Below are 15,655 nucleotides of genomic sequence, written 5' to 3'. Positions count from 1 at the left end.
CCACGAGCACTTAATAGACATATACTCTCATCGTTGGATTGGAAGGGGAGGTCCTGTCCGATCGCTGTTCTTCACATCTCTGGGCTTTTTCTCCTGGGGTTACGTCAAGACGTTGATGCATGGAACCCCCGAAGGAACGGACGAAGACCTGCTTGCGACGGTCCAAGCTGCCTGTCTCCTGCTACAACAGACACCAGGCATCCTTTAGAGAGTGCAGCAGACGTTCATGCCCCGCTGCCATGCATGTATTGAGAATGGTGGCCATCACTTTCACAATTACTATGAGCTACGTTGTTGTAATGTGGTGGACGTTGTGTATGTCTATAAGACAATAAACATCCGGTTTCGATGATTGATTCCCTATCCCACTATCACGTATTTAAATTTGACCCAGAGTGTTTGAGACATCCGGCACATGGAATTATTACAGTATGTGTTTCTCATTCAAAAGTCAGAGAAGTGTAGGAAATCGTCTCATGTCTCTTGCGAGATGGAGGAAGGTCTACCAACGTGTTGACAGATGACAGGATGGTGGCCTGTCGAGATTGTGGTTTATATTTCGGCAACGTACATGCTCACAGTTGTTGGTACCTCATGACTCTCATGTGCATTTGGAATCGATGCGTTTAGAAAAGCTATAATCAGCGCCATGGAAGATATCAACAGCCCCAAATCATTAGTGCACGAGAGGACTGACGTACTCTTCACTATGCTCAGTAAGATTGCGCAGCCACGTTACGTATCCTCAGCCAGGTAATGGGCTTGATTGCAGGCTATTATCCTCATGTACAGTACGAGTAAGAGTGGAGCTACACAGACTGTCTGCATACTGACAGTTCTTGCCTTTTTCCTAGATATTACGTAATGGTGCGCCTACGTCACCCTACCAACAGCAGTGGCGCCATGCCGCCTTTCCAGACGTGCCCCGGTTCTGAGTGCAGCATCAAGATCGACGTACATTTGTGTAAAGGTACCGAGGAGTACGAAAACCGAGGAAGACGAGCATTGCCAGATACCATTCACCAATGTCATACCGGCCCAGTAAACGGCGTAATTCTATTGGGTGCCATTGGCTACACACACGATCGACTCTGGTTTGCACAGCAGTAGATTTCGAAAGCGCAGCTATTACTTTCCGACTTATTAAGCCCGTCAACAGTAACATAAATTCAAGGTACATGTCACTTAACCTTCAAATAAGATAACACAAGACTGCATGATGCTCGAGTTGTTCTATATTGAAACAATAAATATTCCGAAGTTGCTCTGCCCAGCAAGTTCTGTTTATCAGAAACACGTTGAACAGATCTTGGTCACGGGTTGCTGAACGACTGTCACGGAAAACCCTCAAAGGCCGCTTGGATGGATGAACACTGGTACAGAGCTGAAGCAGCATGGAAGTTTCCATATCTTTCTTCAAAACTTAGTTCAGCTTGATGCCTAATGGGTTATGGCCGCTATTTGTGCCAGTGGTGTCATCTCAGTGTACTAAATTTCGTACCCTGTAAACTCTAACGTCACCTAAGCATGTAATCATGTAGTCTTCATACCACACTGTCTATCTACAGTAAGAAACATTTTGCTGTTTGCTATTTTTCTGGAGTTGCAATTTTAGTGTGCAACAGGTTATATTAATGTCAGTGGATGTCAGTGGCAATGCCGCCATAGACACACATGTGTCAGATCATAGAATTTAAGCACCGTTGGGTAAGATAGGCACTTGGATGGGTGACCATCCAGGCCTCCATTCACTGTTGGTCTGCCAGAGTGCACTCAGCCTCGTGATGCTAATTGAGGAGATACATTAGCGAGTAGCAATGGCTCCAGGTCACAAACTGACACCTGGTAATTAATGGTAACACTTCTAACCATGTGACCGCTTTTGGGATTTGATTAAAAAGATTTAAACACATGGCTGAAGATGACACCTCTAATTTGCACATTTGCCATTGTTCCACTCTCCATCCGAAGTAGAGGATGTATACACAAAAATAAAACTGACAATGGACAGTACTGCGGTGTGAAGACCCGACACCTCTCCAAATTTCCACCCCATGACAGTAGTTCAATAATGAAGATATGGCGGTCAGTCGATCCAGTTGAGGTATTCGATGCTGATACGGATGGAGTTTTGTTTTAGTGTGTACTTATACTGGATTAGTACAGACGAACTTAACTGTAGCCGAGGAAATGCCAGGTTGTCAATTATGGTAAACTTTAATGTGGGTACTGCAGGTTGGTTTATAAATATCGTTGAATTAACTGTGCTGGTCACATTATAATTAATCTTCACTGGAATCGGATTTTACTTTACAGTAACGTAGTGTGTTAGTTGACAGTGACATGGAAAACTTATAGGAGTCAGGCACTAATGGCACTTCCTGGTATCTGTCTATAATTTATGGGCTCTGCCTCCTTCTCGTCAGTGGCTTTGGGTAAATGTGAGACTTTGGTGTTTTGATATGTTATGTAGGTTCGAAAATAGCACACCGTTATGCTGAAGGGCAAACTCTGAAACGTTTAGTAAGATTTGTATACTGTGTAAGGTGTCAAACAAATAATACACATTACATTGAATTCCTGTAACAATTCTGATTAAATTGATATGTCACATGGCATAGTTACATAAAAATGTACAAATTATTCATAGATAAAGTGAATAAACATGCCAGCACTTCATGAATATAAACCACTAACAGCCACACTAGTAATTCCACACAAGTAATTTCCCACACCTCAGCTCTCAGACGCAGTTGTGAGAGAAGGAAAATTTTATGATGGTAACGCCAGTCTCAATGTTAGGCCGAAACCCACAGAGCGGGAAATCTAGCTGACACAGTGAGATGTCAGAGCCACTGCGCAGGCCTGGGGATTAACAGTCGAGAGAAATTTAGAATAGATTCTCAGGTTCACAGCTCGCGCCGACAGCCGCCACTGCAGCCGCCGACGAAAGGTAAACACGTGCGCTCACGGTACGCCAGCAAGTGATATTCAATTAACTCTCAGAACTGCCGAAGTCTCCGTCTCTCCTAATTTTTTTCGTGTATTCAACCATACCCTGCAGTTAAACATATTCTCTTCAGTCGTCGTTGGTCCCGTTCTTGCAGGATCTTCTTCCGCCTGAAGCGATGTCGGAGATTTGATGTTTTACCGGATGCCTGATGTTCACGGCACACTTTCAAATGGTCGCACGGGAAGATCCCCGCTTCATCACTACCTCGGAGATGCTGTATCCCATCGCTCGTGCGCCGATCATAACAACACGTTCAAACTCACTTAAATCTTGATAACCTGCCACTGTAGCAGCAGTAACCAATATAAAAAATCCACCAGACACTTGTTTTCTTATTAGGCGTTACCCACCACAGCGCCGTACTCTGCCTGTTTACATATCTCTTTATTTGAATATCCGCGCCTACACCAGTTTGTTAGGTGCTTCACTGTATCTTATGCATTCACCCGCTCACACAGATTTGATACGTGCCATATACAACGGAAAAAAATGTTACTTAATAATGCGTACATTACTGCTATAGCGGTAGTATCTCTTTTGGAAATATATGTCTCATCATGAAGTAATGTGTCTGGCATGCTTTTTTTATAGGCGTTGCCGACTGTTGCGCAGTATTTTGCCTATTTACACACGTATCTCTGTCTTTGCATACAAATGCCTATACCAGTATATATATATATATATATATATATATATATATATATACCCCGTGTGGGGTTGCTAGTCCCCCATCGGGCGCCTCCCCAGGTGGCGGATAGAGGAAAGTCTCCCAGATATGGGTGGCACCGGGGAAATGAAATACCCGGGGTGGACCAAAACTAGCAGTGTGGTGGCGTCTGTACTCTAGTGGAGCGGCCTACCAAAGGTGTCTGTACCCCATGTCAGGGGCGGCCTGGAAATTATATCGCCAATCCGTTCTGAAGCAAGCGTGGCGATTATGCTTCTCACCTTCGAGTTATGTTGTATGACATTAATGTTAAATTTTCCGGAGTAATAGCCCCACAGTCAGATCTCCGGGTGGGAGCAACTTTGATGTCCCAAACACCAAGTGGTGCTGAGATGAAGATACAGACTCTTCACGTCTGTACATATAACTGTCGCTCTCTAATAGGCAACGACAGACTAGAAGAGATCGAGAAAGAGCTTACAAAAATCAACTGGAGTATTGTTGGTTTAAGCGAAGTTCGCCGAAAAGGGGAAGACTGTCTCCGTTTGCGCTCTGGCAACTTGTTTTACTTTTGTGGCGATCCAGAAGGAAAACTCAATGGAGTTGGGTTCTTAATCAACAAGAATATTGCTGATAGAGTATCTGTCTTAGAAGGAACTTCCAGCAGGACAGCTCGAATGGTCCTGAAGGTGTCGAATAGGTATAAAATACAGATTGTTCAGGTGTACGCTCCCACCTCAAGTCACCCTGACGAAGAAATTGAATCCTTTTACGAAAGTCTGGATAACACCTGTAAAAAAGGTAGCGATTGTCACTTCCAGATGGTCATTGGAGATTTCAATGCAAAAGTTGGCACCAAGAAACAAGGCGACACAGTGGTGGGCAACTATGGGATTGACGACCGAAACGATAGAGGTGAGAGATTAGTCCAGTTCGCTGAGTACACCAGTATGTCCATCATGAATACGTTCTTTAAGAAGCACCCTGACCGAAAATGGACTTGGAGGAGCCCAAATTTCAGTGTCAAAAATGAGATAGACTTTATTCTGTCAAATATTCCGCAGATTGTAAAAGACGTATCAGTGCTAAATCAGTTCAACACTGGCAGTGATCACCGTTTTGTGAGAGCAAGGGTCGAACTCAATGTAAGAAATGAAAGGAGTAAACTTATGAAAGGGAAGAGAAGGGTAATCAACCTCAAAAACCTGGAAGAACATTCCTCGAAATTTCAAGAAGTCCTCCAAAGCAAGTTCCACGTAACTAAAGATTGTGATTTGGCGGAAATGATTGTTTCAAGTGCACAAGAAGTCGGTGGCCTATGCCAAAAAAATAAACAACCAAAGAAATTCAGTGCCAAAACTGAAACCCTTTTACAACAGAGGAGAGAAATGAAAATCCAAACCGATCGTGACATGGTGGCGTATTCCGAACTATGTAAGGCAGTGCGAAGATAAATGAAAACTGACATACAGAAATTCACTGAAGACACCTTACGAGCAAGCTTGGAGAACAAGACAAGTTTGAAGTCAGCCAAACGCAAACTCACAATAGGTAAAAAGCAGATTATCGCACTTGATGGAAATGACAGTCGAATCACTGAAAAGGAGGCGGTTTTGAAGTTCATCAGAGACTTTTATAGCAATTTGTATAGCAATCCAGGGGAAAATTTGAGTGTATCTATTTTAAATGATATATCTAGTGTTCCAGATATACTCCCATCGGAAGTCAAGTGTGCTCTAGATAGCATGAAGAAGGGAACAGTGCCAGGTGATGATGAGCTCAGCGTTGACATCCTCAAACTGGCAGGAGATGTAACAATAAATCACTTGGCAAAAGTATTTACTTCCTGCCTGCACTATGCTTCAATCCCACTATCGTGGAACAAGGCTAAGATTATTTTGATACACAAGAAGGGAAGTATTCACAATATTAAAAACTACCGTCCTATCAGCTTGCTCTCAATTTTGTACAAAATTTTTACAAAGATCTTGTTAAACCGAATTAGTTCCACCCTAGACTCAGCCCAACCTATAGAACAAGCTGGATTCCGAAGCAATTTTAGCACTATTGACCACATTCTGACCGTTAGTGGAGTGATAAGCAGAGCGAATGAATACCAACTGCCTCTCTGCATTGCCTTTGTTGACTTTGAAAAGGCATTTGACTCCGTTAGCCATGTAGCTGTCCTCCAAGCTTTGAGTGAGCAAGGAGTGGGAGCAGCATACATTGAAGTGCTCAGGAAAATCTACGAGAATTCTTCAGCTTATGTTAACATCGGCGGATCAACTCAAGAACTCCGCATCATGAGGGGTGTCAAGCAAGGCGATCCCATCTCCCCAAAACTGTTGTCTGCTGAATTGGAAATGGCTATGTCAAAGCTGAGCTGGGAAGGTAAGGGAATTAGAATTAATGGAAGAAGGCTTACCAACTTGAGATTTGCTGATGATATTGCCTTACTGGCCAAAGACTTCGCAGAGCTCCAAAACTTAGTTACAGATCTTGCATCGGAATGTCAGCTGGTTGGCTTGAACATGAACCTTTCCAAAACAAAAGTAATATCCAACAAATGGGTCCCAGCTCGAGATGTGAAAGTCAAGGACAGTCTACTAGAAGAGGTCAGTGAATATGTCTACCTTGGCCAGATTATAAATATGAAGGGAGACATAAGACAAGAAATCTATCGACGCATCAAGCTTGGCTGGCAAGCATTTGGGAAGAATTCAAAAGTATTCAGATCAAAAATGCCAGTAAATTTGAAGAAAGCAGTATTTTATCAATGCATTCTTCCTGTGATGACGTAAGGATGCGAGACATGGACACTGAACTCATTCACAAAAGGGAAACTTAGGACAGCACAGAGAGCCATGGAGAGATCAATCCTGGGCTATACAAGAAAGGACAGGAAAAGGGCAGATGACATCCGGTCTGTGACGAAGGTTAATGACATCTTAGAGAGAGTAGGTTCCTTGAAATGGCAGTGGGCTGGCCACGTCGCAAGAAGAAAAGACAACAGATGGACGAAGTTAGTACTGGAGTGGAGTCCGAGAGAGCACCGGAGGCCTAGAGGAAGACCACCAGGCAGGTGGGACAAAGACATCAAGAAGATCGCTGGTAACACCTGGCAGAGAACTGCCCAAGACCGTCCGACTTGGAGAAGACTTCTGAAAGCCTACCTGAATCCACGACTCGAAGAGGCCACATCACCTAATGATTGAATTGGCTGATGATGATGATGATGATGATGATATATATATACCTTTTCTTATATTATTCTCTTCCTTGTAGCTAAGAAACTACTTTTGCAGGACACGTTTTGTGAGGGTAACTTATTATTTGGTGTTATTTACGATTTCAGTGTTCATTTGTGTGGTTCTGGAGATGGGTTTACTGGTTCACCACGCTCTACAGGACCTATTACACATTCATTACATCACCTTACATGCATTTTTCACTGTCTTTTGAACGTGTGTGTGTGTTCAGAGTGGGTAATGTGGCAACTGCAACAGTGAGTTAATCTTTCGTCTCTTGCATGTGTGGTGTATGTGTGAATTGATATTTATATGTGTTTTCCTTTTGTCACTGTTTTCCATTTCACAGTGTTGCATTATGACTTTGTTCATCTGTTTTTCCAGATGGTATAATGGTGCATTCTTGAGATTAATTACAGGCCTCACTGGAATAAGTGGTTTGTAAACTTTGGCTTGGCTCTTGATTACTGGTGCTTGTAGGATATTCAGTGTGATGTGTTGTTTTTATCTATTTGTGATTATGTTTTGTGTCTTACAGGTTGTTTAGTATGTGATTTTCGAAATGTGCTGCTGAATCAGATTTCAGTTTTATGATATTGCTAGAGGAGATGAAATCTTTGGTTTTTTTGTATAAAGTTTGCTATCCATCAGTACTGTACCAATCACTTTGTCAGCTATTGTGAATAAGATATTATTTGCGTGCAGTTTTTCTGATTTCTTAGTGCTGTTGTTTTAGTTTGAAATTTCTCACTTTGCTCATTCTTGATATGGCAATTACAATGTTTGTTTCTTTCTTCACTAGCTCTCATGTTAGTCCAGCATTTGCAGAGTTATTTGTTTGTTTTCTCTATCTGTTAGCATTATTTGTGTTACTACAATGAGAGTTTTTGTTTATTGGTTGTCTGTCTATGTACCAATGTTGTGTTTGAAGTCTTTTTATAATATATGTCTTTCTGTCTGTGTTCATTCCTATCTGTGGGGTTTATTAGTTTTGGATGGAATTTCTGATGATACGTGTGGTATACTTTGTGTTTTTCTTTATGGTTTTAATTTTTAGTTTCTGTTTGTTCTATGTACATGGGATTGATCTTGCTGTATTCTGTTTTCTGTATAATGTTGATCATCATCCTTGGATACTTAACAATTGCATATATCTCAAGATGAGCACGATATTACATTTTGATAATCATGAATTTCTTGGTATAAAGCGTCTTGATTTCCTTATCTAATCAAGTCTTTCTGCAAACGATGTCATTGTTTGTGTTACCATAGAGTTGTTTCGGCCATTTACATTACCACAACATGGAATTATGTTATTTATTTTGCAAACCTCTCCTCTTAGGTGCCAGTCGTACAAGGATGCTGATACCCTGCATGCCATTAAGTACGATCCTGCTCAATCCTTAAATTCCATATTCAAATGGAATTCGTGGGATGCTCAAACAATGTGAGCAGCAGTATCACAGAAAAATAATCCTGAGTCCCTGACAGTGCCGGTAACTGTTACCCCTAATTACGTGAGCCATAACACGGCCTTCTCACAAACAGCTAAAATTCGAATTCGATTTCTGAACACAAACACCACTAAAGGCAGAATGTAGATGGCAGTCTTCCTACCTCTTTGTGTGATTGTGCTGAAATGGTGATCGTTTGCTGATTCATGCTTGTAGTACAGATGATCATGCAATCACTAGAAAGGAAGCTCACCTGTCGTGTAGCACTAGACTGTAGTGCTCAATCAACACAATCAAGACCATTAGTTAACAAAGCTTGTCCTAGAACAACTTGAACACCGGTCAAAACAAAGTCAAAACTTCCTCCACGAAAAACTGTTAGACCTTGCAAAACGTCAATAAGCTTAGCAGCTTCAACGTTTATGTTATACTCCGTCTCAAAGTCTCTGTAGATGCTATGTATGAGTAGGCGCGGCATGTCGACTGACGAAGCAGTTGGTAGCCCTGCACAAGGCCGCACGTATGGAGACAGAGCCCTCGTGATAGATAAGTGACTTAGGGTGTAATTAATTGTAGTTGAACACGTTTAACTAATTAAATACGTTCTTTAGTGTACTCTCAAGCTCACCATTAAACGTTTTTCTTTTATTAGCGTAGTGTTCTAGTAATCGCGAAAAGTTCGTTTGTTTACTTATTGCGGCTTAGGAGTAATTTTTCGATTGTGCATATTTAGCGTTATACCGCAATCGTAAGTGCATTTGCTGTAGTTTACCAGATTAAATACGTTAATTAGGGTGCTTTTCAGGCTCACCATTGAAGGTTTTTCTTTTATTTGCGTGTTGTTCCAGTAATCGTGAAAGTTCGTTTTGTTTATATTTCGCGGCTTTACATTACTTTCCGAGTGTGCATACTTAGCGTTATACCGCAATCTTAAGTGCATTTCGTATAGATTAACTAATTAAATAAGTTCATTAGTGTGCTCTTCAAGCTTGCCACTAAAGGTTTTTCTTTTATTTACGTATTCTTCCACTAATCGCAATAAGTTCGTTTTGGTTGCATTCGGCTGTTTAGCTTATTTTTTGATCTTACATATTTAGCGTTATACGACTAATTTAAGTGGATTTGGCAATAGTTTACTCACATATTACTTTCGAAAATATATTTAGTGTCCTTTTGCATCTGTATTTAATATATTATCGTTATTACTTACTATATCTCTTAACTATTTTCCAAACAACCATGGATAGTAAGTGTGTGACCTGCAGTAGGAAAGTTAGTTCAGGAGTTCTGTGCTGCTGTTGTGACAGGTGGTTTCACTGGGGAAACTGTAGCGGCGTGGGTATTGATGTAGCAAACGAGACTCTTCCATTCTTTTGCAGGATTTGCTCAAGAGATAAGATTATAGGTGAACAGGAGGAGAAAATTAGGGCCCTTCAGGCTGATTTGGACAGAGCGCGGGAGGAACTGAAGAGGTTAAGGGGGGAGGTGGGTAAACAGCGGTGGGAGATGGTAGCTGGGAACAGGGGCCACAGAAAGAGGACAATATCTGACAATTTCCCAATTGGCACAACCAATAGATTTGCCTTGCTACTACAGTTAAGTAGATGTAGTTAACATGCAACAGAATCTCAATAGGAAACCAACTCTTTAAAAAAAAAAGTAGAAAGTAAGACAAATGTTCTGTTTGCTATGTAGCAGCCATGGAATAGGTATGGGCCAGATTTGGCAGGAAAAATTAGGTGACTGGTACCAAGTCACAAACCTTTTCAAGCCAAGTGCATGACTTAGCGAGGTGATAGAGGATATTGGTTCCTTGTGCAAGATATTCACAAAGCAGGATCATGTGATTATAGTGGGTGGAGGGGGAAACAGTATTGATAGGGATCAGGGTTACAGTACTGAGTGTGACCTGGTGAAAATAACCTCGGCAACGACCCATACCAATGTTGGGCTGGTGCCTGCTTTCATGCGGCGTGATCAGCACCAGTTGAAACGCTCTGTCAGAAGGGTAAATATGGTGTTGGATCAGTTGCATAGGGAGGCCACTCTGTCGGACATTGGATTGGTTCCTGTCGAGGCTATTGACTGGGGGAATTTCACAAGGCATCGCCTACTCCTCAATAGGAAAGGGAAGGGTAAACTGGCAGGGTTGTTAGCGAAATCCGTAAGGAGGGACACTAACACTCATGGATGTAACTCGTTTTTGGACTAATATCAGTGTCCAATGAGAAGTTCAGGCAGGCAGGTGCTAAAGAGATCCTTAACCCACAAAATTCTCACAACAGGAAAGTAAATAATAATGTTACCATATTTAACAAAAAATATTTGTGGATTAAAGAAAAAAGTAGATTCTCACAAAAGAAAGTAAAAAGTAAAGTTACCATTTATCACCAAAATATTCCAGGATGTAGATGAGCTTGTGGTATGTTTGGAACTCATTGAATCTGATAATGTAATAGGTATACTATGCCTGTCTGAGCATCACATTGTGTGTGATATGGAAAAGGTAAATCAGCTGTTATAAACTTGCTGCACATATGAGCAGAGAGGACAAGGTGAGAGTAGGAGTTGCCATATACGTCAAATGTTATCACTGTGTAAAAAGCTTGGATACAAAAATGTTTTGTCTAGAGCAACATATAGAAGCATGTGCCTGTCAACTTAAACTGAAGGACAGCTCTTTTATAATTGTAACAGTATATAGGCCCCCTTCAGGGAACTTTCATTTATTACTGGTAAACTTGGATGCCTTGTTGTGCTATCTGTAAGATAGGGGAAAGTAAATTATTATTTGTGGGGACTTCAGTTTTGATTCACTGAAAGAGTGTAATAGGAAGAATGACCTGGAAGTCTTGCTCGGTTCTTTCAATCTGACATCTGTCATTAATTTTCCTACTCAGGTAGTAAAGGACAGCAGCACATTGATAGATAACACTTTTAGAGACCAAGATAGGTTTCAAAACATAAATTCTTGTCTTGTTGAGAATGGCCTTTCTGATCATGGTGCTCAGCTAGTCACAGTATATGACATAGCTCCATTCAGTAATTCAAAACTACCCTCCAAAGTTGTGCATTCAATTAATGACTCAAAAATTAGAAATTTCAGAGAAAATCTTCAGCAGTTAGACTGGGATAAGGTGTACAAGTAACCCGATGCTAATTTAAAATATAACTTATTTCATGATACACTTGTAAGAGAATTTGAAAACTGTTTCCTCAAGAAAGTAGTTAAATCTAATTATAAGAAACCATGTAAAAAACCTTGACTTACTAAAGGAATAAAATTAACTTTTAACCACAAAAGGGAACCGAATCTACCAAAAAGAAAGTGTAATGACCCACAAACAGCCAAATATTATAAAAACTACTGTGCTACATTAAGAAAGGTTATTAAAAAATCCAGAAACATGTGCATCATGTCTGAGATTAATACCTCTGATATCAAAATCAAAACAATTTGGAATATTATTACAAGGGAGACAGGGCAACCAAGAGTACAGGATGATGATGACATTACCATCAAAGCGAATTGGAAATTGACACACAACAAGCCAGAAGCCGAAAACATTTTGAGCGATCAATTTTTAAATGTTGTAGAGACAATAGGATCTAAATGTTCATTAGAAGAAGCAAGGCAGTTAATAGAAGAGGCCTTACGCACACCATTTGATAGAATTGTAATTCCACCCAACTCTCCTTCTGAAATTAGGAAGATAATAAACTCTTTCAAGAATAAAAGCTCACATGGAATTGATGGCATATCCAGCAGGATAATAAAAGCTTGTTCCCTAGAAATAAATGGGATTCTTAGCCACATATGTAATAGATCTCTGAGGCAGGGTATTATCCCAGATAGACTGAAGTATGCTACTGTTGAACTACTGCATAGAAAAGGGGATACGTCTCATGTCAACAACTACCGCCCAATCTCTCTTCTGACTGCCTTATCTAAAATTCTTGAAAAACTAATGTATTGTAGAGTAGCTTCACACCTTTGTAAAAATAAACTTTTAACAAAATGTCATTTTGGTTTCCAGAAGGGTTTTTCAACGGAAAATGCTATATATACTTTCACTAATGAAATATTAAATGCTCTGAGTAACCTTAAGTCACCAGTTACGATTTTTTGTGATCTCCCAAAGGCTTTTGACTGTGTAACTCATGAAATACTTCTAGATAATCTCAAGTACTGTGGTATGAATGGGACAGTGCTCAAATGGTTTAAATCATACCTAACTGGAAGAGAGAGAAAGTTGAAATAAGCAGTTCACATAATATGCAAAAAACTGGTGATTTCTCAAACTGGGGAACAATCATGAATGGATTGCTGCAAGGTTCGGTCTTGGGTCCTCAGCTGTTCTTAATGTATATTAATGACTTGCCATTCTATATTCACGAAGATGCAAAGCTGGTACTTTTTGCCGATGATAAAAGTATAGCTATCACACCCAACAGACAAGAATAAACTGGTGATACTGTAATGATGTTTTTCAGAAAATCATTAAGTAGTTCTCTGCAAATGGGCTCTTATTTAACTTGGAGAAAACACAGTATATAGAGTTCCATACAGTACATGGAATGACATCATTAATAAATACAGACTTCGATCAGAAATCGGTAGCTAAGGTAAAATATTCAAAATTTCTAGGTGTATGCATTGATGGGGGTTTGAACTAGAAAAAAAAACAAACTGAGGATTTGCTGAAAAGTTTGAGGTCACCTACTTATGCTATTAGGGTCATTGCAAATTTTGGCGATAAACATCTCAGTAAATTAGTATACCACGCCTATTTCCATTCTCTGCTTTCATATGGCATCATATTCTGGGGAACTCATCATTGAGTAAAAGAGTGTTCTTTGCAAGCTCATCCAAGATCATCCTGCAGACACTTATTTAAAGAGCTAGAGATCTTCACTGTAGATTCATAATATATATATATATATATATATATATATATATATATATATATATATATATATATATATATGTATTCACTTATGAAATTTGTTATTAACGAATTCAAAAGTAATAGCAGTATACATGGCTACAACACTAGGAGAGAGGATGATCTTCACTACCCAAGGTTAAATCTAACTTTGGCACAGATAGGGGTAAATTATGCTGCCACAAAAGTCTTTGGTACTTACCTAATAGCATCACAAGTCTGACAGATAGCCATATAACATTTCAAATGAAATTAAAATAATTTTTCATAGCAACTGCTTCTACTCATTAGATGATTTTTTGGATATAGTAAGTGGGTAATTTGCCCATCCCCCACAAAAAAAAATTAAAATTAAAAATATTAAGTGTTATGTAATGTTTTGTGTAATGTAGTATCTTGTATATACACCTTTTATTAACCTGACACGTTCCACATCATTACGAAGTGTCGTATTGATGATCTATGGAACATTTACTAATCTAATCTAATCTAATCTGTATGCCGTCTCAACAGGTCGATTACTTATATTGAACTGTAAAAATAAGATGACGTATACGAGGTGCGGACGTAAAAATTTTATTGCTCTGGTGCAAATTTTACACGCTGTCATGACGTTGTTATAGTTGTAGCCTCGAGCAGAGCAAATAAATCTGTCAGGTGAATGACAAACGCAGATACACAACGAATTTCGCGCGAACATAATGAGTTCGTACTTTAGTGGAAAGGAATTTAAAAAATCAAGACACAAATTACGCACACTGTCGTCATACCTGAAGGAAAAAATGTGAGAAGCAGAGCGGTATAAGTCGTCACGACAGAAATGAAGCCTGAGACGACTCTCAGATCGAGAGTGAGCACCCCCAGCAGCCTGGTCGTGGGTCGAGCAGCGGACACCTGCAGCGCCAGCAGCCGCAGCTCCCTCTGTGTGTCGTCCGCCGCACCCCTCCTTCCCAGCAGCAGCTGCGAGCACAGCCTCACTGTGCGGTCTGCCTCTGAAGACACAAACTGAGCAGGTACTATGAATACTGCCATTGTGCTTGTGTTGTAAAGCAAGAGGAACCACGTCTGCTGTAAGATGTTAATATCTTTCATGCCGAGGAACACTGGTTGTGTTCCAATGTAGTAAATTATTTCCACAACTAATGACGCTAGTGCTGCGAGGTAAAGTACCAAAAAAGTCTGGTGAACGGACGTCACCACAACCGACATCTCACACAGCACCACATACACCCGACTAAGTGTTCGCACAGAGAATGGTGTGCGCAGATCGCCCCTGTTCCTTACCGAACACATGTCTGAGTACTTCTGCTTATCTGCTGCACTGTGTGTCAAGTTCATCAGACAATCGTTAAGTGATGACAGTCTGTTCTTGACAACCAACTGTAGGTTTGCGAATCGTACGAGTGTTAGTACAGCCGTTATTAAATTGGTCATACCGAATACTGTACTCAGTTTCTCATCCAGAGTAACATTTGCAATCAACAGTTCACTAAAAATCAAGCAACAAACAAAAACTGCTATAGATAACTGCACCTTCACAAATCTTTTAGGTGATGTTGTTACTCGTCCTGTGTTCGGAACCAGACATTTATCACACTCCACTAACAAGGAAAGCAATTTCCCATATTTACTTGTGTGGCAGAATCTGTCAGCAATTATCACACCAAAGGACAGGAATGAGTACTGAAGAACTCCTATTATTTTAAGAACTTCCATTGTAGAAGACGTCAAACTCACGTGTAACGCAAAATACGACGAAGCGCAGGCACAAAGAAACTGCAGTGAAATGGCGACGTTATCCCAGGTAATATCGGACTGCGACCTCCTCAGGGTTGCAGTGTGGGCGTCAACCGTAAACGGCATCATGCCAAATAACTTGCATGCGAAATGGAACGGTTTCCCAGCCAACAGGAGCTGCTCAGTTACTTCCGTTACTGGCTTCATCTGAAACCAAAGCAGATTAATGTAGGAGGATGGTACTGACCTGGATCAGCATTATTGTTACTCATTTATGTTTCTAATGATAGGCAATTGGGCTAATTGGGCTCTGTTGTTCAGTAAAATACCATTTTTAAATAATTTTATACACTGTGAGGTGACCATTATAAAACAAGCATTGCACTAACAGCGAAAAGTTTATAGTTTTGTATGTGATACGTTCTATTTAACGTTGCACTCGACGACCAGCATTTCACTAGTTATTTTATATATGAATTTCTACCACTACTAATTGTGTTTGTAAAATAGTTAAATATCATTCGTATGTTCGAAACCAGAGTTACAATTCCTGTGTTACCGATTTTAGTGCACAAATGAGTAACAATCTG

The 15,655-nt window shown here is 40.3% G+C and overlaps 1 protein-coding gene across 1 annotated transcript in view; it reads right to left on the bottom strand.

Annotated features, from left to right (window-relative positions):
- Nucleotides 1–14,360, bottom strand: part of LOC124796141 (carboxypeptidase B-like) — a 170,723-nt gene extending 156,363 nt beyond the window's left edge. The window contains exon 1 of the mRNA XM_047260233.1: nucleotides 14,142–14,360. Coding sequence (XP_047116189.1) covers nucleotides 14,142–14,360 — 219 coding nt within the window. The remainder of the gene's footprint in view (nucleotides 1–14,141) is intronic.
- Nucleotides 14,361–15,655: the final 1,295 nt, after the last annotated feature.

The sequence above is a fragment of the Schistocerca piceifrons genome, chromosome 4 (genome assembly GCF_021461385.2).
Source record: "Schistocerca piceifrons isolate TAMUIC-IGC-003096 chromosome 4, iqSchPice1.1, whole genome shotgun sequence".
Taxonomy (NCBI): Eukaryota; Metazoa; Arthropoda; class Insecta; order Orthoptera; family Acrididae; genus Schistocerca; species Schistocerca piceifrons.
This window is presented reverse-complemented; position numbering and strand designations above follow the sequence as displayed.